We start from the raw sequence: 23,009 nt of genomic DNA, 5'->3' as shown, positions 1-23,009 counted from the left end.
AGTTCCAGCCTTTTACTCAAACTAAGTCAGGAAAATGCTTTCAATTAATATATTATATTTATAACACACACACACACACACACACACACACACACACACAATGTTTATAAAAATGTTTTTTATAAAGCAGTTTATACTGAAAAATGTTTATAATGCATTAATTCAACAGAAGTTCATTAGAGTTAAAATATTAAATCAATTTTTAATTTTCTAGTAAGTAAATTTGTACAAAAACAATATTTACAACAATGGCCATTATCATGTATAAGTTTTAGAATCTTAACACTCAATATTATGTAAACATCAATACTTATTTTCTTGATTAACTATGATATGATATGTAAGATTTACTTATTCTAATAAAACTTCTAATTTAGTATTTTAAACTTTTTAATAAATTGAAAATTCTCATTAATTTGTTACTGCATTAAATTTTATATGTTGCAAACTGTGCTCTAAAATAATTTTAAAATATAAAGACTATCATTTGCATGAATCAGTAATTTTTAATAAAAATTTAATTTATGTACAAATTAATGCATCAGTTTTTAACAAAAGTGGAAAACAAATATTTAATTATTGCTATTAACTGTAATGTCATAATTTTCTCAATTATGATTTTATAATTTATAAATAGTTGGCAGCTCTGCTTTAATATTTATAGCTAGAATATTAATTTAAAATAACCAAAAATTAATTTATAGCAAATGGTGTTTATTTAAGTTTCCAGCCAAGCTTGCTTAAATAAAATTAATGTGTAATTTTCAAAATTTTAATTTATACAATTTACATAAGTTTTTCATTTATATTTAAGTGAAATATTTCTTTAATACAGAAGTGACAGTGTATTAGAAAATACAGTGGCATCCTTCAATTATGCTGCAAAACATGCAAGTTGATATTAATTTTATATTACTCTTTTGAATTTAAGATTTAAACTTAATTATGTATGTTTACATTTTATTAAAATAACTTGACTTATTATTTACTAATTTTATTTTAGTTTAATTATTCCTGTATTTCGGTTAACCAATGATCTAAATTTTTTATTTTCAATTAAAAATATAGCCTAATATTTTGTTTAATTGTAAATGTGGCTGTTATAATTAAAGTTTATGTAGTCCAGTACTTCATCAGAAAAAATCATTTATTGAAAAATTTTCAGATTTCATGTTTAAAAATTGATGGGAAAAATATTTATGCAAATCAATCTTGAATTCATCAATTTTCACTGTACTCCATGTAATATATTGTAACTAGAAGTATGTAAAGAATATTGTTTATCATAGTTACATGATATGGCTCTGAAATTTGGAATGCCATGCTGTCCAATTAAAATGCGTGTTATAAAAGATTTAACTTTCAGTTTCCTTACAGATGTTTTAATAAAGTGATTGAAATGAACAAGCAGAAGGACACCCAAAGTAATTTCTCATTTTTGTGAAGTGTACAGTACATAAAGTAACTTTAGGCATACTGCAATGAAATTAGGAGTGCCATCTTATATTAAAGAATCACCAAAACCAAAGGATTATATTTTTCTTTTTTCGTTGTTTATTAAGATGTCCCTTATTTTGACCAAAAAAAATTGTCAAAATGTTTGTGCTCACTCCCTAAATTTTTTTGCATTTGATCAGAATTACTGTTTCATCTCGATATGATGACATTAACCCATGCCGACTTTAGCAAGAAAGTTGAATACGAGGAATGATTAGTGTGGGGGATATTAATTAAGCAACAGTGAAATATCAATAACTAGAAATATAATATTTTATCAAGTTTTTAATATAGTACTTGTACTTGTCTGTAACATTCAATACAAGATTAGAAATTTGTGCATACTTTCTCTTCACTGTTTCTTTTTTGCAATCTGGATATAGGTTTCAATGGTTTTGCACATGATGCAATGCAAACTCCTTTTGTTCTTCAGCCAATAATCTGTGAAAGTCTTGCAATAACAATTCTTTCAGCAGTCATTTACAGCTTTTAACGTGTTAACTGTCCTTTGGACTGCTAAATACAAAGTATTTTTTTTCACGAAGTACATTACTGAAGAAAACCTGTATCTATTTGCAGCCAAGAAAAGAGTTGATACAAAGTCATCAATTGTTTTCTCTAAAATGGGAAATAAATGAGACAAGGTAAAAATGTACTACTATAGTAAAAAGAAAATAACTTGCCAAATAATTTGCTATCAATTTCTTTATGCAGAGGAATAAATTTCCTCCCCATACATCAATGTTCTTTGTCCAGATTTAGCAACATTTTACCTTTTGGTTTGTAGGTCAACATTGTCATCAAAGGGACATAAAACTTAAAAGTCTTTGGATAAATATAAGTGTGGGCTATGCTTCTTTAATTAATAATTTATATAAAGCTGCTGTAGAAATGGTTATCTATCACTTTGTATTATTTTGTATTCAAGAAGCAGAGATCCTGATTAGGGGATCTTATCACTGCACTCCATTTAAGTAAACTGTTACAACAGAGAAATCACAAAGCTTCCTTTTTCTCTGGTGGATAGTTTGTTCTGACCTTAGGAGAAACATTTTTAGGGAATAAATTGTTCTTGTCATCCATCAAGCTTGATGCAAAGCCTTCTGCTTTTTCCCAAAACATCACTCACGAACTAAAAGATTTGCACTTTTACTTAGCTTAACCACTGGTATGTTGTAAAATAAAGAAGTCGGCATTTGTCTATTTCAGGGTAATTGCCTCCTGTTATTTGGTTTCACATTCTCTATCAAAAACACACTATCCTTGGGACTGTGTTATGACACGATGTTAGATATATTTGTGTGTTATTACACTAACATAGCCGGAAACTGAACACAAGCTGACAGTGCTCAACTTACAATGATCAATCCAGGCATGAGTGAAGTGCGGCATGTTCAGATTTGTTTTTGATACGTTGACGCTGAAGTTGGCACAGGTTAATTAATATTCATCAATCACCGAGAAAGTAAATATGGATATGTTTTGAGTGAAAGGGGGAAAATGGGCAGATGGTCATTCAAAAATTTTCAAGTCAGAAAATAAGGGGAACACTAATGATTTCTACATATAGAAATCAAAAAGTGTCATCTTATCACCTATCCACAATGATAACATTAATATAAAATGGCTCTTTAATGGTGGATACAGGGCAAGGACTACAGGTGCTGAATTCTTCCCCATTAACACACACAACAATTAAAATGTACTTCTTTGAACTTCAAAACATTTTTTTAAAAACATTTATGATGAAATGTTTGTTGGATGTAATGCAATTGTCATGCACACATTTCAATAAGTATCTTTTTATTAATAATCATAATTTTTCAATTGGTTCACTTTTTGGATATTTCTGGATCAGCCACTGCTCTCTAGTTTGTCTTTTAGTGTTCCTGTTTTTAACAATATTATTTTTGAGTTGTTTACTGTATTTTTACAAATTTTGAAACATCTTGCATATTTTCTACCATATGGATCTATTGTAGATATTTTGATGATAAACTACTAGTGTTTCCAGTTTTTATTCATGTGTCAGGAAAGGTATTCAGAATGATAAATAAAATTCTTTAACATCCTGTAATTAATCTTTGAATTAAGTGTTTGAACAAATTTTTTTTTCTTATGCCATTATAAATAAATCAAATTTGAAAGTTCTTATGATAAATGATTTTTGATATAGAGGTGTTAAAATAAAATTGTTAAACAGACCATATTTTTTAATTTATGTAAATTAGTCATACATGTAGATATATCTATTTAATTACCATGATTATGCGGTAATTCTTATGAATTTATATATTAAAATTATAACATTTCATATATGTAAATGTCATTGGTGTTTAATTTCCAGATTTAAAGTAATGTATAAATTAAATATGAAATCATCATTATTACACTATCAGAGATGTTACCTTTTACTTCACTATGTAAAGATTTTTTTCATATTACATATCAAATATTTTTTCATATACTCAATAAATGTTAGGAAAAAATCTTGAAAAATTTATGATTTTTTTCATAGAATTCAGTAAAAGCAAATAACACTGAAAGCAGAAAACATTGACATTTCTATTGAGAACCATTCAATAATTGTGTATACAGTTAAAGGGAGCCATGTCAAGAATCATGAAAAGTACATCCTTGTACATGACAGTACCTTGACTTTCCTATCTATCTGTGGACTTTTTTAGTGGCACATGAATTTGATCTTATAAGCCTGCTTGCAACTCCATCTGAAGAAACTACCAGTTAAAAAATTTGTTAAACATTAAGTCATTTCAATTTCAGCAATCCATGAACATGTAAATAAAAGAATGGTTTTCCAAAAGTACATCATTGAACACAACAGGGAGAGATGGGATCAAAAGTAAGTCAAAAAACAGTACACATAATTAATAGATGGTCCAAACAATTGCCAGATTAGATCAGGCTATATTACAGCTGCTGTTAATAATTAAATCCTAAGTAATTTGCACCTGATGCTTACTCCTAAGCCAATCTCTTATTAAATGTAATAATTAATAAATATTAATTTAATTATAATTTAGAAGGTTCTGGAAGAAAAAGGGTTCAGAGTAGGACTTGAATATGCAACTGTTGCTTATCATGCAGAAGCATTCAGTTATGCAATCATTTGGCTTTAATATATCAAGTTCACAGATGTTTGTATTTGTGTGTATGTGTGTATATATATACACACACACAAATACTTGTGTGTGTGTGTGTATATATATATACACTATAATCGATTTGTCCCATAATAAAAATCATTACTTTTTCCTTTTATTATAAATTTTTGGGAAAAAATACCAAAATATTTTCACTGATTTTGAATTACAAAATCTGAAATAAAATTTGACCAAACAAATCTTATACCATTCCTGTCTTTTTATTTTTACAGTTTTAGATTTATTTAAATTTTAACCAATAGGGAGATTTATTTTAACATAACTTATATTATGATAAAATCTTTATCTATTAGAACTATTTTTAATCAGAATTTTTGCTGATTTTTATAACATTTTTAAGAATATATAACTATTAATATACAGTATTTATTAATTTCTACTTTAGTAACAAAAAAAAATGTTTGCTCATTAAAGTTAGTAACAAATCTTGACCTTTACATCTCTCCCCCCTCGGTCTTGCTTAAAAAATCCTTGAAGAGAAGTGAATACAGAAACTAAATGATATTTCAAAAACTTTTTCTTTGTTCTAATTTATGAAAGAAAATACATATATTCAAATTGACACTTTATTATCTAATCTACCTGGATATCTGTGTCAGATATCCAACCAGGCATCCAATCCAGGCATCCAGGTAGATTTCCATGAGATACGCCTCTTACATGACTAATCTAAACCATATGTCCTTTAAACAATTAGAACAAGTGGAAATTTACAAGACCACCCGCCATAACTCTGCCATAAACTATTGCAACATTGACTCCTTCCCCACTGCCTGGAAGTCTTTACAAAATATAAACTCCTCTCTCTTCCCCTCCCTCTCCTCTCTTCTTACATCATACACCTCTTCCTCCTACATGTGTTCAGAAATCCCCAGTTTTTTTCTCAGCAGTTTGTTGCCTGATGATGCTGGTTTAACATTGGTGAAAACATTCACACTCAGTTTATAATTTTGTTGCTGGTTTGTCAAGTTTTTGCACTGTTTATTTTCTAGTTTTAATCAGTTGTAAAGTAGTGAAATTTTTAAAATTTATTTTATAATATGCTCTCTTAAAAGCAATAGAGCTTTTAAATCCTTTCTAAATAGTTTTTGAATTTTGGTTTTATTTTAGCTAATTAAATACTAAAAGTATTTCTGCAAAGTTTCATGTTGCTAATTAATGTGAATTGGGGTTTAAGATCTATTAAAGTTTATGGAATTCTATAATTGAGAATGTGTTAAACTGGATAATTTTGTTATGTAGTTTTTTTGAACATTTTTTTTTCTTATCAATTTTAAAAGCCAAAACTTATTTGGTGAAATCAAAATAGATTATATATCTTATTTTACAATTATCATAATAATAGTGATTTGCAAGGTACAAAATAAATATATCAATTTAGAAAAAAAAATTAATTTAAAGCATTAGTTTTAAAGTTATTGAATAGCGCTTACTATTTAATTTTGAAAGATTTCACTTTAAACTATCAGCACATTATTTTTGCAATAAGGTTTACAATAGAACTTGAAATTTTAATTATTAAATTTGTCAATTTATTTTCTTCAAATATATATTTATTAGAACAGTTTAGTTGTTCTAACAATATTCAATGTTCAACAATATTCAGTTTTTATTTTTTAAGACTAGTTATTATTAAGTTTGTAAATTTTAAATTTATACAAAAAACTAACTATATTAAATGATGAATATAAATTTCTTAATCTTCAACTTACCTAAGATTAAAGAAAAAAATTTATTTAAATTATACATTAATTTATATAATAATAATAATATACATCTTATATAGACTTATGACTTGAAAGTATTAATATTTGGATAATACTTCCAACATTATTATGAAATAAGTCTTTATGATAATATCTGTATATGCTTTACAGGGTGCAGACATGGTAGAATTAGATGTCCAACTGACAAAAGATAAAGTCCCAATTGTATATCATGATTACTATATTTGTCTCTCTCCAAAAAGTGTAAGAATAAGTACTTAATTAGCCAAGAATAACTAACTAAATTCTTAAATTAATTGTTTTGTTTTTAATAGAAAAAGGAATCAAGTACAACAGAACTACTAGAAGTGGCTGTTAAAGACTTGACAGAAAAGCAGCTAAAACAGCTAAAGGTTAACTTAGTTTTAGGTTAAATATTGTGTACAGTTATTTTACTACTATGTTAAATGAAATAACAAGATGCATAGTATAATTCTAAGGTTGAGATAGCTGCTTGAATAATTCCATATCAAGATGTTATTTCCATTTAGATTAATGGAAGTATGAATATTAGAAAATCATTATTCATTTTACTACATGAATTTAAATCAAGTTGAAGCAAAGAATACTGCTTTTATCTCATCCCAAAGTATAAGAAATTTCATAGTGAAGAAATTATTTCTAGCAAGTTTTTCAATCAACATTATATCTACAGTTCTGTTTGAATTTGTGAACAAACTTAATTCATCATTACAACTTTAATAAATTGGTTAAAACAACGGCTGTTCGGATACATTAATTTTTGATCATCATATATATATTTGGAACTTCGCTATTGAGAAGTATGAATCTATTGCTTTCTTTTTAATTTTTATGCAAATAAGGAAAAGCATATGTTATATCTAATATATGAAATATGAATGATTTACAATTAAATTCTTAGTTAAAACTGATCTATTTAAAATTAAATAAATTTAATATTTTTTTCATAGGCTACATTCAAAATTAGTATTCTTTATCACATAAGTATTACATCAGGTTGAAAATCAGTAATATTGACTTATTCTATTTAAGGATAGTATAATTTGAGGTTAAAAAGTACATACTGTCAATATACAATACTTAAAAATTAATTTATTTGGTTGAGATCAAATACAAAGTTATTAATATTCTTTGAATGTAGTAAGCAAAAAAAAGCATTACAGTTAATCTTCTAGTTTTTAACTTAATCATAAATACATTTCTAAAGAACAATTTTTAATATTTTTTTTTATGGGAATGATATTGAATAAGGTTGCTATTTTGACTGCACTTCTGCTGTAGGTGAAAAAAAACACCACTTAGTTGTGCATTTGCATTGCACTGTTGCTGTCTAGAAGTAAATCACATACCACTTTTGACTATTTTATACTACTATTTCTCTTACAATAGACTTATAGATTTCTTTTTATGATTCAACTTATTTTCAAAATTTCATATAATAATTTAAATGTGTTCTCCCAGTTTTTAATTTTATCACTTATAATAAAAATTAAAATTGGTATGCAGTTATTTACTACTAAGCAACAAGTTTTTATCCTAAAACAGAAACTGCACATCAGGTTGTATATAACAAAATATGACCTACTTGAACCTTTAACAGGTGCATACAATGTTCATATTAGAGTTTGATCCAGCTGATTTACCTGAAGATGAACTCAGAAGGGGTTAGGAAAACATTTGTTTTGGATGATTAAACTTCGTATGTACTGTTTTATCCTTTCATAATTATTCAAATTCTACATTCTTTAATTAAATTTCTGCTTTAAAGAGCTATGAATGGTCTTAATGGCTTAATTTTTTTTATTAAACATCCTTTAATATAAAAATATTTTGATTAATTGATTTTCTTATTTATCAATTTAACTTTGTGCATGCATGCCAATAGTAAGCAGTTTTCTGTTGATTTTTTAACCTAATTTAACAGTGCTGATTCTATATAATTAGAACAAAATTCCACTTTAGATAAAATTTAAGGCTCTCACCAGAACCTGCAGTAACTCCTCAATATCCTGCTTGTCTACATCTCCTCCTCTTGCTGTATCGATTAGGTTGACAATTTAGTCAACAATAGACTCTTCTCGTGAGAATCCTTGGATACCTCCAGTCATATCTTCTTCCACACTCCATGTGTTTATCAGCTAATTCTTGCCAAGCAAAGTTCATATGTCTAATGGATATCAGACATATGAACTTTGCTTGGCATGATGATCCATGATGTTATTTTTTCCAAAATAGCACAAAACATAGATTTAAGGGAAGTATAGTGCTAAGATGAATTGCAACCTTTTTGCTGATTGGTTTGTGTTCATAAATAATCATATTATATACAAATCAATGAAATGCTGCGATAATTTGAATCAGTGTAAATTTTGAGCTTTTCTTTTAGGCTTCAAGCAGACTGCATTATATCAAATCAGTGTTAATTGAGGCAGTGTTAAACAGGGTCTTATTGTACTATCATTTCATTTTTTTAATAAATTATTCAAAAATGAAAGCAAATTTTGATTTTAGAATACAGGATATTCTAAAAGCTAAAATATAAAATAAAAATACTATTGTATTGGAGTTAAAATGGTCAAAATAAAGTCTAACACCAATAAGGCACTTGAGTCCATCTTCAGAAAATATAAAATCCAGAAAATATAAAATCCAAATGTCAAACAGAAAATTTACTCAAACATAACATTCTAAAGACTTTCAAATCAAAATAGATACCTATTCATAAACCGTATTTACTGTATAATCAAAAATCTATGTTAATTAACAGATCTTTTAGAATGCTATTTTGTACTTTAAAAACACATAGCATGCAATTTGTGACAATTATAAATTTATGGCTGGTTGTTAATTTTGATAAATTTTCAAAGCATCCTCCTTCTGTAATGTAAGTGTGTAATAGCTGGAACATAAATTAAAAGCAACATACCATACATTCACATTTCCAGCAAATATGTATGTGAATTAAATACAGAATGGAACATTTTGTATTTAATTCAAATATAACTTATAATGGACTTGGATCCAAGACTGCAAACCACTTATAAAAAGATAGCCTTGTGTTAATGTATTTGGCTAATGAATCAGCACAATCCAATCATCTTTGCTCATTATCCAACACCAAAGATAAGATCAAGGGGTATGTTGTCCCCATAATAAACAATAGATTTGAAAGTAGATGCCACATATGTAATATCTCTGAGATCACATTGACACACAGCATTAAAGAACACCTACAGGACATCTGTAATGATAAACTAGTAACAACTCTGATCCAATATGCGAGCAAGTCCAGGGTGTCAATTATCTGGGATAAGGCAAAACTAATAAGTCTTTGATGATCAAATATAAGAACCTTGTAGGCCTGGGAAATTTTTAATGCATCAATCAATGGAAAGTGTATTAAAAGTAATGACTGAGTGACATATCTGCTGCATGGCAGTTGTTGGTTGATAACTCTCTAAAGGGAAGCAGCTAAATGATTTTACAAGATGATACATGCACATACTGAAACTTATCTATAGTGTTGTCTTATAATAGTAATTTGTAGAGTATATGAGAAATGTAACACATGTTAAACATTCAAAAATGACTTGATATCAAAAGGAAAACAATTTTAAAAACATTCTAAAATCTCCAATGTTCTACAAAGTTTGATGCTTGATGTAGGCCCTTAAGAGGCCAAAAAACATTCCATTGTGTGTTTAATTTAAATACATATTTGCTGGAAATGTTTTTTTAAATTCTCATTTTGATTTGAAAGCATTACAGAATGTTATACTTTATTTATTACTCTGAACGATTTACTTTGTATTTTGTTTACATCCTCTAAAGATGAACTTAAGAAATCCAATAGTATGTGTGTGTTTTTATATTAATTTTGATTCATCTTCTGAAATTGTTTTTCTCCAACAAATTGTAATATTAACATACACACCAATTATATTTATGCCACAATTTTGAATTCAGATAAAGTGGCTTTATTATATCTGAAGTAATGTGTAAAGCCTAACTTAAACTTGAATATTAAATTCTATATTTACTATTTAATTTTCTCATAGTAATGCATGGACCTTTCATTAATTATTTGCAATCGTTTTTTTCTTTTTCAGCTCAATCCAGCTACAGGTAAACCATACAAAAATTTTTTAATTATTATAAAATAAGTAATTACATTATATGCATTTTATGCTTATAAAATTCAATGTAGTAGTATGTAATAAAGTATAATTTTATTATATATATTATCTTATGAATAGGGGATACAAATTTATTTAGAGATGATGATTATGAAGATAATCAGCCATTTCCAACATTAGAATATTGTCTGAAAGCTGTTGTGCCTGAAGCTAGCTTTAATATTGAAATAAAAAGTCCAATGCAATTAAGGGTGAACTATGGAAATTCTTTAAGTTAAAATTTAATATTTGATACTAATATTTTAAACTATTGCTACAGGATGGCACTTGGGAGCTTGATCAGCGATTTGAACTTAATGACTACTTAGATAAAATATTAACTATTATTTTAAAATATGCTGGTACACGATACATAATATTATCTTGTTTTGATCCTGATATTTGCAGTATGTAAGTAGTAGTATTTTTTTATATGAAATGTAAAATTGATAGTGAAATGTTTGGAATGTTCAACTCAATATTTGTATATTTTTCAGTTAATCTGATATTTCAGTGTGTTTTTTTACATACATATGAATACACATATCTTATCTGTACTCATAAGTATAGTTATATTTGCATATAAAATTTTATGAAGTTAATTCAGAAATTTACAAATAATTATTACTAGGTTAAGGTATTTTTTATTGCAAAAACTTGTTTGATTTTCACAAAAGAGATTTTAACTATTAAAACATTTTTGTTAGAGTAGTAAATTACAGCCAGAAATTATAAATTTCATTCATAATGATGCAAGATTATGGAAATCAAGTAAATGAAGAGAATTTTTATCAAATAAATATTGATTTGATAAGGTTCACTATTTTTAATTGAAGATAAAATTTTGTTTTCTAAAACATCAAGTTGCAAATTCAACTTCTATCCAATTTTAAAAATTAGTAAACAAGTTATAAAATTGATTTCAACATATACTCAGACTCCTTAAATACTATGACAAACACGTCTTATATCTATGAGAATCAATGTTTATTGCTTTAACAAATGTTTTCAACCTGATCAACAGGCCATCATCAGGTATTTTCAATTCTCTGGAACGTTTTTATAATGGTTCAATATTCAAATGATTATGTGAAAAGAAATTCAAATTTATAAAGTTTTGAACACTTTGTTAAAATATCAAATATAACAAACAGTATAATTATGTGAAATGAAGGAATTAAATAAATAAAATACAATATAAATATACTAACACAATATATGGAATTATATTGACAGAGTGAGAACCTTTATAAATTTGAATTTTTCATATAATCATTCGAATCTATGGAACAATTATAAAAATGCTCCAGAGAATTGAAAATACCTGATGGCCTGTTGATCAGGTTTGAAAATGTTTGTTAAAGCAATAAATGTTGGTTCTCAGAGATATAGTGTGTGTCATAGTATAAAATTGACCATAAATTTAATTTCCTTTTAACATTGTTTAATTTCTTCAAAAATCATCTTCTAAAAGTTATGATTTTTGACTGATTTTTGAGGACATTAATGAAAATTCTGCTATTTTCTGTTTTATTTTTTGATAGATAATCTGAATTTTTCTGATTGATCAAGATTTTTGTAGTGAAAATACAATTTTATTATCTAGTCTTCTATAGATCTTTTTATGAATTTCAAATTAAGAAAAAATTGAATTAATTTTAATTATGCATAGAAATTCTTAAAGAATAAGTTAATTTTTGTTTCAAAGAATTTGAAGATAATGATTTTATATTAGGAGTTTAACTTTGATATATGTTTAAAAATAAAACACTTAAGTTCTTTTGCTGCAAATATGATACACAATGTTACCATTGTGTATCATAATATATATATATGATTGTGTATCATATCATAAATATATGATATGATACACAATGTTACCATTGTGTATCATATCATATATTTGGAGTAAAAGAACTTCTTTCAATGATACACTTAACTTTGTAAAGTATGTAATTTTTATCCAATGCATTTATGTTAAGAAAAAATATTCCATTTTATAGTATAGTACATTTATGTATCATTTTATTTTTAATTAAAAACAAGTCTAATTTTTCCAACATAATTTTTGGCTGAAAAGTAGAGGCCTATAATCAACTAACTTTATTGAACTACTTAGTCTAAATATTGCCCAAAATGTCTAGCATAAACATTTTACATTTAAATTACATTCAAAGCAAGACCTGAAAATAATATACAAAAGTATCTTAAGTGTTTCGTTAAGAATTGCTATGAATTTCACTTGAGTTTGAGATTATGAAAATCATGTGAACTGATGAAAGCAAGCTCTATTAATGGCTAAAGCTATAAGTACACATTCTATCCTGAATATACGTGTGTATTTAATGGACTTTGGAATTACTGAAACAACAAATTTTTGCAAAAAATGTCCAAGATAAAGGCCAAACAGATTTCTTCCATAATAATAAACTTTTAAATTTACCGGATTTATTATTAATTTTTTTCATAGGTAAAATATTTATTTATTACTTAATTAAATGTTTTACCAGAGGATTATTCATCCTATATGGTAATCTCAGCATGAGCATCATCAACTGGTAACAGTTTTTGAATGAGCGGTTTCACTCAACGGCAGGTGAAATAGCGGTTTCACTGCAACGGGGGTGCGCTGCTGTTTGTAGGCATTTTGAACAATGGTGAAAGAAAGATGGTGGCGCATGCACTATCGATAGCATCGTGATGGAGAAATCTATAATATCTGTTGATTTTCTGTACATGTGTTCAACATCATTCAATGTATAAACCAAAAACAAAACTGTCACTTTGGCATGGAAACTTTCCTTGTAAACATGTAATATGATGGATATAATATAAATGATATTTTTGCAGGTCACTGGAGCAGATAATGACTTCAAATTTCATTGTATACATATTTCAAATTATCCAAATTAAAATATACAAAATCCTATTTTCTTGGTCAGGGACTAGACTACAAATTTTGCAACAATACAGGTAACCCCATATAACACGGTGCTTTTATAGCACGGGTTCACTCTAACACGGTTTGGGAATTGGATAAAACCCTCGTACAACATGAAATGTAATAAAGGGTGTGTTCTTTTATAACTCCATGCAAGCATTATAATTGTTTTCGTGGCTACTTTGAATGCTCTTTCAACAAATAATCCATTTAATGGTTAAATTTTACAATTTGGACCCTTCTTTTGCCTCTAAAAGCTCTTTTTAGAATTATAGATTTCTCCATCACAATACTATCGATAGTGCAGGCGCCGCCATCTTTCTTTCACCATTGTTCAAAATGCCTACAAACAGCAGCGCACCCCCGTTGCAGTGCGACCGCTATTAACGAACTCATTCAGAAACTGTTACCAGTTGATGATGCTCATGCTGAGATTACCATATAGGATGAATCCTCTGGTAAAACATTTACTTAAATAATAAATAAGTATTTTACCTACGAAAAAAATGAATAATTAATCCGGTCTAAATAAGGATTTAACAGCATGTTTTTTTAAGTTTTGGAACCTAACCCCCTTTTCGCACTAGTTCTTTGTTTCATATAACACGGATTCGCATAACATGGAAATTTTTTGGAACATAACTCTCGTGTTATACAGGGGTTACCTGTACTTTGAATTATCCTATATCAAAATGAGGTTTTTACTGCATAAAAATTGTTTTTTACCATAGCTAATCAAATTACACATGAATTCTAATGCATGGTTTAGATAACTTTTCATCAGTCCTCTTTATACAACACTTTTTTTCTAACAATTAGTATTTGCATTTTTGAAAAATTTTGTTGTGTGTGAAGGTTTTAATTTCCTGAATTTGCTTTTTAAAAAAATTAAAAGAACCAATATTTAAAAATACTTTCAGTATGTTGCATAAAAAAAATTTTTTTTACTTGATTACTAAAAGTTAGGCAATAATTTTCTTTCAAATATGTAATTATGCAAAAATAAACTTTGTAAAAGTAAAATTTTGAGTTGATATCTTTTAAAAAGATATTTTTAATACAATTGTTAATGCTCTTTCAAATTTTTTTTTGTTATAATACTTGAAACAGTTTAAAATAGTAATATATTAATGAATGAACTAATACTATATACTTCCATCTAAATATTTAGATAATGCTTTTACAGTAAGTATTCAGTTTAATAAATTTTCTGAATGTTGTTCATTGCATTGCCTTCTTTATTATGACAAAACGTATATTAAATATTACTATTACTACTATAAAATTAAAACTTTTCTTTTTGTAATTGTAAGAATGAAATTTTTTGTAAGAAAACTTCTTAAAAATGAACTTTTTAATGGAATTTATTGTTTACAAAATACGCATTGGGTTTTCATATTTAAATAATTATTGTTTAAGAAAGAATAAGTTAATGCAAAATTATGAAAACATCATTGCTGAATATTAATCATAATAATAGAAATCATGCACAAATTGTTTTAAAAAAATAAGATAAATTTTTTCCTGTAAATTATTGATGATGAAAAATTAAACTTTTTAAACAATATTAATTCTGATTATATTAAAATATTATGGTAGATTGTCAATTATCCAAAAAATTTATTAACCAAAATTAACTTTGTAATTTCCAGAATTTGTATTCTCCAAACTTTTATGCAGCTCAACAGCATGCCTACAGATGATTGAATAAATCTTATCATTAGTGTTAGATTTTATTATAGTACTCGTACAAATAGAAAAGCACAATGAGTCACATTTGCTTCTAATGAATCAAATGCTGCATTGTGAGTAAGCACATTTGGTGCATTAGAGACACATTCACATTGTTAGAAATGCAGCCTGAAGCATAAACCTGTTTCAGGTTACTTCAGTTTTCAACTCTTGACGATCAAGCAAGTCGGGTATTTAGAGTTAGAAAGAAAAGCGATGTAAAAACAAAGCAAAATAAGAGACTACTTCAAAAAAGAATGGCAATAAATTTTGAGTTTTGTGCAATATTTAATATTAATTTTTCTATTTTTTTTAATTTGAATTCAAAGTTTCATCATTATGTTGTAGATTACAATGAAAAACTAGTGCTTGTTTTTAATAAATTAAAGACTTCACTTTCTTATTTGTATGTATTAAATTTATGCCTTAATTGCTTTTTGCTATTGTACAAAAATTAATTACCTTTTTATTATATTTTTTTTTTACTCTTTCCCTACTGAATGTGATCAGTTATCTGAAATTGTCCCATCCTGATTATTTTGGATAATGGATGGTCTACTGTATTTAAAGATATTTAATATAAAGCAACTTAAATAGTTTTACATTTGTTGTTTTCATGATTTTATTAAAATGGTTTAGTTTTACTCATTGTTACAATAATAAAACTGAACATAGAAAAATCTGTTTAGTTTAATTCAATATTTTAATTTTTATTCTACTAAATAAATATTTTTAATAGTAAATATTTTGATATAAATAAATTGACAGATTGAATCTAAAATGTTTTTCAGGATTCGAATGAAACAAAATAAGTACCCCTTATTGTTTTTAACTCAAGGTGTTACAGAAAAATATCCTGCTTATTTAGATTTAAGGACATCATCTGTTCCTATGGCTGCATTTTTTGCACTTAGCATTGGAATCCTGGTAAATTTATATTAGAGCTTATTTAAATTAATTTGTTAAATATACTAGATAATAAATTTTAAATATACATGGTAATCACACAATAATTATATCAAATACTGTATATGTAGCAATTAACTATACATAAGTATTTTATGCATAAATTTGAAAAAAAAAATTAATGGCTTCCCTTTTCATTTGGGGAAATTCATAGACTGAATCAATCTCCATGTTTTGTATTTGTCATTCATATCCCATAATTTTTGCTTGTTGAAAGAACAAAAAACTTTTGTTGCTTTCCTCTTACATAGAAATCTCAGAAAATTCAATTTAAATTTTACTGATGAAATTTAAGTTACAGCAGTTATTTTTTCTGAGAAATTGTTTGGTCATCAAATAATTGAATACTATTAATGGCTGAAGTGATTACAGCTCCAGCCTTAATGCTCTGAAATGTCAGATTGAATCCAGGCTGAAACCCCAGAAATTTTTCATGGTCATTCAGTCTGTTCTGGATATTAGACCCCCATCACCTGATTGCTCTATTATGGGCCTGACAAAATACATGATGGGCATGGAAAAAGTCTTCTTGCAAACATGTTTATATTTCTCTTTAAAATGTCTGGTTTTAATTGTTAGATTATAATTTCACTATACATATAATTACTTTCGCAATAAAACTCTTATGAAAATAGATGGAATTTGTTTAGATTTAATGCTATTTTAAATTAAAAGATTAACGTCTTTCAAACCTTTTGGTTTTGTCTTATATAATTCTATGTGAAATACTGTATTTGAGTATATTGAATAATTTCAATAAATTAAAAATACTGTTTTAATTTCTAATATATAATGTTTAATTTTACACGCATTAGGGTATAGATGTTCATGCAGAAGAAATTCTAAAGAATAGATCATTAATAAGTTTTGTGAAAAGTAAAAATCTTGTTCTATTTATTTGGGGAGATGATGTAAATTGCTCACATCTTATTAACAACCTAAAAGAAGAGGGTGTTGATGGTATAATATATGATAAGTAAGTCAATTTTATTATTTATTATAGTCAGTAACATTTTATTTGAAAATTTACAGATTAAAAATTATTATCTAGAAATTAGTGTTAAACAAGTCTTTATAATATTACCTAATCTTGAAAGAAAATATTTTTCTGATAATTATATATTACATTATTTTATTATATAAATTTCAATAAACTGTCAAACGTTGATGTTAATTTTATTAGTAAAGTTTTATAGTATATACATCTGATAGTTTATCTTTTGAAATAAATTGTAATTTTATAGTAATTTATACTTTAATATATTATTTGCTACTTAATGGGCTGCAATTTGAAAAAATTAGGACCTATAAATTCCCACTGTCATCTGTCCTTCTGTGATCTCAAACTGAGTTAGTTAGATGAATGTCAAAACTAGATACAGAAAGCTTAGGAACAGGAAGCCCCAGATTAACTATATATGAACTTTTGGTTTGCACCAGAAATCATGTTATTTCAATTTTCCCCTGAAAGGAGTTAGCTAGAGAGTTGTGCCAGTCATCTCACAGGAAAGTATGATGTACAGAGGCAACACACTACTAATTTGAGATGGAGAGCATATATTTTAAATTAAATTAAAAATGATTAAAAATTGCAGCCAAACATTGACAATGTCACAATAAATAATTGTTCGTTTTATATTTTTACTTTACTGCTTTTGTATTCTTTAAATTTGTTTAAATTATTTGTTTGAATATTCCATTTAAAATTTGAATAAAGTATTACACCTGATAGAATTTAGATTGAAAATAGGTCATGTTTGTGAAGATATGATTACAAAAGTAACAATTTCTCATTCCTGAGTTTGCTTTTGATTATGTATTTCATAAATAAAACAAGTAAAATAGCAAAACCGTATTTGGGACAAGACTTGTCTTGGAGACGGAATCACTTTGATGCTCAAGACAGGTCTCGTTCTCATTCTCCTATCTTCTTTGATATTGCTGCTTTTGGGTGCGATCATTCAAACTTCGCCATCCACGAGATCGTCCATGATGCATCTTCAATGAAATTAACCTATCTAATTTCAAAATTTCTCTCCATTATGTGTCTGCTCGGGTTGAATTTTTGTCGATGCATAACGAAAAGTTCCCATTTTTGAAAAAAATAATTTCGGATGATACAGTAGCCATGATTATTTTTTTTATTTTGCACAAACAATATACAGTTTAACCCAGTTATAATGTCGTTGAATGTAACAACAACCCTAATATAACGTCAAATTTTCATCTGTCCTACAATTTTACTATACTAGATCATGTTAAAAAAAAAAGCCCACTCGTAATGACATAAAACTGTTTTAATGTCATATTTGAATTTACAAAATTAATTACAAATTTTATTTAACACAGAAAAAAACTACGTGTTCGGTCCTAAGGCCAGAGTTAACTTCTTAGAATGATTGTGGGTGGTACTCTCCCCTACCTGACTTCGGTGGGGTGAGGTGGCTTGTTTTGCCTGTATGTGGAAGAAGTTGCCATTTTGTATTTTATTTTGACTCAATTCTCGGTTCCCCGACTACCTACAAGTCTGGATTTTTTTTTATGTGCACCTAATACTCTGTGCCAAATATCAACTCTCGACATGTACTCCTTCATAACTCTATGCTGGAAAGAACATCTGGCAGTAAGATTTTATAAACAAGACATATCTAATTTATTATTGACAAAACTAACTGTATAATCAACAGTATATAATTTATCAGTTGCTTATTTTATTTTATTGTATAAAAACTTATTTCTCTAGTCTACTACTAAAACTTTGTATCTGAGTGTTTTTATTTGTAAGAATTGACAAATTTTAACATAATTTTTGTTTTTTAAACTGTTAAATTTACAGAAAATTTCAATCTTCTTCATGCAAAGTCCTATGTTACTAGTGATGCAGTGGCGTAGCAACCATAACTGGCGCCTGGGGCATGACACTTTATTGATGCCCCCCTCCAGAAGCAAATCTTGTTTGTCTTGGAGACCGGGGCATGATAGACCCCCTTGCCCCTCCCTCACTACGCTAGTGTAGTGATGGTATGCTATCACTTTTAATAGTAACATTTATACTAAATATTTACTATACATTTATGTTATCCTCTAATCTTTATTATTTTTCCTCCTGAAAGTTTTTTCTGAATTTTAAAATTGCTATACAGTTTAAATGTACTTAATACTTTAACTTAATTACACAAATGCATTATGTCCAAGTAGACAATTAAATTCAAGTGTGAATTAAAATTTTTTAAATTTATCCTCACAAAATTTTGATGTAAATGACTCATATCTAAATAATGTATCAGTTTTCTAGACAAAGAAAATTTGAATAGTGTAAAATCTAAAATTTTAATTCAAATTAATTTTTATAAATTTTTGTTTAAATAAATTCAATAATATGCAATAATTTGTTTTTCTTTATAAAATATACAGAAATTATAATAAATCTACATTCAACAAAAGATAGTGAAATTGCATTTTTTACTATGTTTAATTACTTTCTCCAAATTTTCCTTGTGCAATTAAGTTTGTCTTCATTTTTCATATAAGATGTGCAATACCTGTAGATGTCATGAGATGCATTTGTGAAAGACAGAACCTGCAAGATGTCTGGATTAATTCATACCAAAATGGGAAGCAGTTTTTGAATTTTGATTCTGTCAAACATTCTGAAATTGAGTACTCGAGGTGTCATTTATTACGTAATCTGGTCTTTTTGGAGTTTTTTCCTGACATTTTAAATCTGTTTCATATATGGACAATCATTCTAATAGTTCTACATTTCTTAAGTTACTGATATTACAGACAGGATATTAAAATCAAATTTTATCCTGACAATCACTTAAAAGAGGATTTAGATGATTAAGGAAGCCTGCAATGTCTTTTTCAATAACGACAATCACTTGAAACCAATTACTCAATTGTTTGTCCTTGGGTGATTGTCTGAATTGGAAAGACATTGCAGATTTGTTTAATTGTCTAGAAACCATTAAGTGGCTGTCAGAATAAACAATAAAATCTGGTGCACTTATGTCAACCTCTAAAAATCCTACGGATTGTTTAAGATTAGTACAGTAGAACCTCCATTATCCGGACCTCCATTATCCGGATTGTTCAAAATAAACAAAAATTTACGAATTTGCTGATTTGCACTTGGCGAATTACAACACTGTTTATGTACGTGATGGAATGCATAACTTTTTTTGTTTCAACAACGTCTCACCCAGCACAGTGGTCATAAACTCTTAATATATTTTATGTAGTAATAAAAATATAACTTGACATAAGTATTTATAAATAATTTATATTCAAGTTACATCATTTCTATGATTAAGGGCGGTGTAAGGCATGGACGACGTGGGCCACCGCCTATGCCTCGCGGTCCGAAGGGCCTCGCGCCTCGAAGGTTTATGCATTACTTAAAAGCCGCGAACGCGACGAAAAAATTTTACTCGTCATAAAACGATAAATAGTTTGTCAAATTTTTATTCATAAAAATGCAGTTTCAACTGCTTTTTATTTTATAAAATCCGTCTTCTTGCGCCACCAGAGGGCCTTTTAAACAATAGGTAGTCTGTTAGCGTTGGTCAGTAGTAGTCCAAATTCAATACGAACGTTTGTTTCTTGAAAATTTGATCACGATTTAAATACAGTATTTACTTTTAATATTATCGATATGTCATCGAAAAGAAAACGTGTTGTATTATCATTAAAAGACTAATTAAAGTATTTGTTTCGATTATCCGGACTACCTTCATCCCCAATTAGTCCGGATAATCGAGGTTCTACTGTATTTTTTTAATTATATATAAATTTACAATTGTGCATTAGTGTAATGTTTATATGATCAGGAATAACATTTGTTTATATAAAGTGTTTTTTCAGTTTTTGTTTTTTAGTTAAATTATCCAATTTATAAATTTATGCATTAATAAAAAATATGTAGGGCTAAAATGTCTTCACTTTTACCATGTCCAATCACAGGAACAACAATCTTCCACTGCAGAGATGACCTCTCTTCAGAGACTACTCCTTTGAAAAATAGTCTTGGGCTCGTCACCAGAGAACTTTTAAACAATTAAAAAATATATGTAGAAATAAGTAATTGGACTTGGCAAAAGTGAAGACATTTTATTCTTTGTTTATCAAAAATAAAAAGAATCAATTGGAAGAATACTTACAAAGCCAAATTTTTAAAGATTGGTATAGTTTTCTGTTAGAAAGACCAACCAAAATCATAACTGCAAATCTTACATAAAAATCTCTTTAAAAATAAATGCCTTGTAATTATTATTTTTTTTTTATTTTAGAGTTGATGAATTATCTTCAAAAGTAAAGAAAGCCGTTTACGTCATCGACCCAACCTTCCAGTCATCAATTTTAAATGACGTAGAACTGGCTGAAGTTCCAGGTGCAGATTAAAGTAATTGTCAAAACCTTTTTCAGATATTTGTGAACTAATGTACATATTAATACAACTAAAACACATTTTGATGAAAATGTAAATTCTGACTATTTCATCTTCATCCAAAAAGATAACATTCTTTATAAATCCTTTTGTAACTAAATTTAATATATTTTTCTGTGATGGAGTTCAAATGTAAAGATTCAGCCTCTAAATTATGTAGTTAACTAAGAAAATCCCCCAATTTTAAAATGGGAGTGTGTAAAGCCAGGATAGTTGAGTTAGTTGAAAAAATAAGTTTATTGTAAATAAAACTTTCTTGACAGATTTGTCTACTCTGTGATTTTTTTATATGAATCAATTACAAACTGGTCCTAGTCAATTTTTAAGATTTTGTTTATCAAAATTATTTTCATCATATTTTCTTTTAAAACTGATCTGTTAGAGAGACAGACAGGTATTGCAATAAGCTATTTAGAGTTTAGAAATACCTCTAACTGGCCAAAAAAACTTGTTTTTGAGCTTTGACTATACAGCAAAATTCTACCATTTTTACTCTTCAGGCTGAGTTAAGTTGTATTTTAGATACTTTAAAAAACTTGATTTGTAAAATAAGATTGGAGTTGGTCTGTCTTGACATTGTCAAAATGAAGGGAATTTACTAAGTTTGTATATTCTAATAATAATGTAAACCATTCCACAATTAATTATTTACTATGCATTCCTTGATGTGGGGAGCAACATCTCCCAAAAAAATAAGTTTGTGATATTTTATGTTCAATGTATATTGAACATAAAATATCACAAAACTTATATAAATTTATATAAGAATTATTGTTTGTGATATTTTAAAATTTGGGAGCATCTGTCAATATATTTATTTTAATTAATTTAACATTTTTGTAGGTAGCAATATACTTTTAAAGAAAATATCAATGACAACACTGAAAAATGCTCTCAAACTACACCAGCGATTAATCCAAATTTATAGCAAAGGAATCATGTCCCTTTTGATGTAAATGACTCATATCTAAATAATGTATCAGTTTTCTAGACAAAGAAAATTTGAATAGTGTAAAATCTAAAATTTTAATTCAAATTAATTTTTATAAATTTTTGTTTAAATAAATTCAATAATATGCAATAATTTGTTTTTCTTTATAAAATATACAGAAATTATAATAAATCTACATTCAACAAAAGATAGTGAAATTGCATTTTTTACTATGTTTAATTACTTTCTCCAAATTTTCCTTGTGCAATTAAGTTTGTCTTCATTTTTCATATAAGATGTGCAATACCTGTAGATGTCATGAGATGCATTTGTGAAAGACAGAACCTGCAAGATGTCTGGATTAATTCATACCAAAATGGGAAGCA

General features: G+C 27.2%; 1 protein-coding gene across 1 annotated transcript in view; it reads left to right on the top strand.

The window, feature by feature from the left end:
• Nucleotides 1-21,956, top strand: part of LOC111641727 (glycerophosphocholine phosphodiesterase GPCPD1-like) — a 43,208-nt gene extending 21,252 nt beyond the window's left edge. Inside the window, exons 9-17 of the mRNA XM_023387936.1 lie at nucleotides 836-890; nucleotides 6,560-6,652; nucleotides 6,724-6,801; nucleotides 10,540-10,555; nucleotides 10,687-10,817; nucleotides 10,886-11,016; nucleotides 16,069-16,204; nucleotides 17,059-17,219; nucleotides 21,535-21,956. Coding sequence (XP_023243704.1) covers nucleotides 836-890; nucleotides 6,560-6,652; nucleotides 6,724-6,801; nucleotides 10,540-10,555; nucleotides 10,687-10,817; nucleotides 10,886-11,016; nucleotides 16,069-16,204; nucleotides 17,059-17,219; nucleotides 21,535-21,646 — 913 coding nt within the window. The 3' untranslated portion in view covers nucleotides 21,647-21,956. The remainder of the gene's footprint in view (nucleotides 1-835; nucleotides 891-6,559; nucleotides 6,653-6,723; nucleotides 6,802-10,539; nucleotides 10,556-10,686; nucleotides 10,818-10,885; nucleotides 11,017-16,068; nucleotides 16,205-17,058; nucleotides 17,220-21,534) is intronic.
• The last annotated feature ends 1,053 nt before the right edge of the window (nucleotides 21,957-23,009 follow it).

Source organism: Centruroides sculpturatus, unplaced genomic scaffold (assembly GCF_000671375.1).
Source record: "Centruroides sculpturatus isolate CEXI.00-Female unplaced genomic scaffold, Cexi_2.0 scaffold1488, whole genome shotgun sequence".
NCBI lineage: Eukaryota > Metazoa > Arthropoda > Arachnida > Scorpiones > Buthidae > Centruroides > Centruroides sculpturatus.
This window is presented reverse-complemented; position numbering and strand designations above follow the sequence as displayed.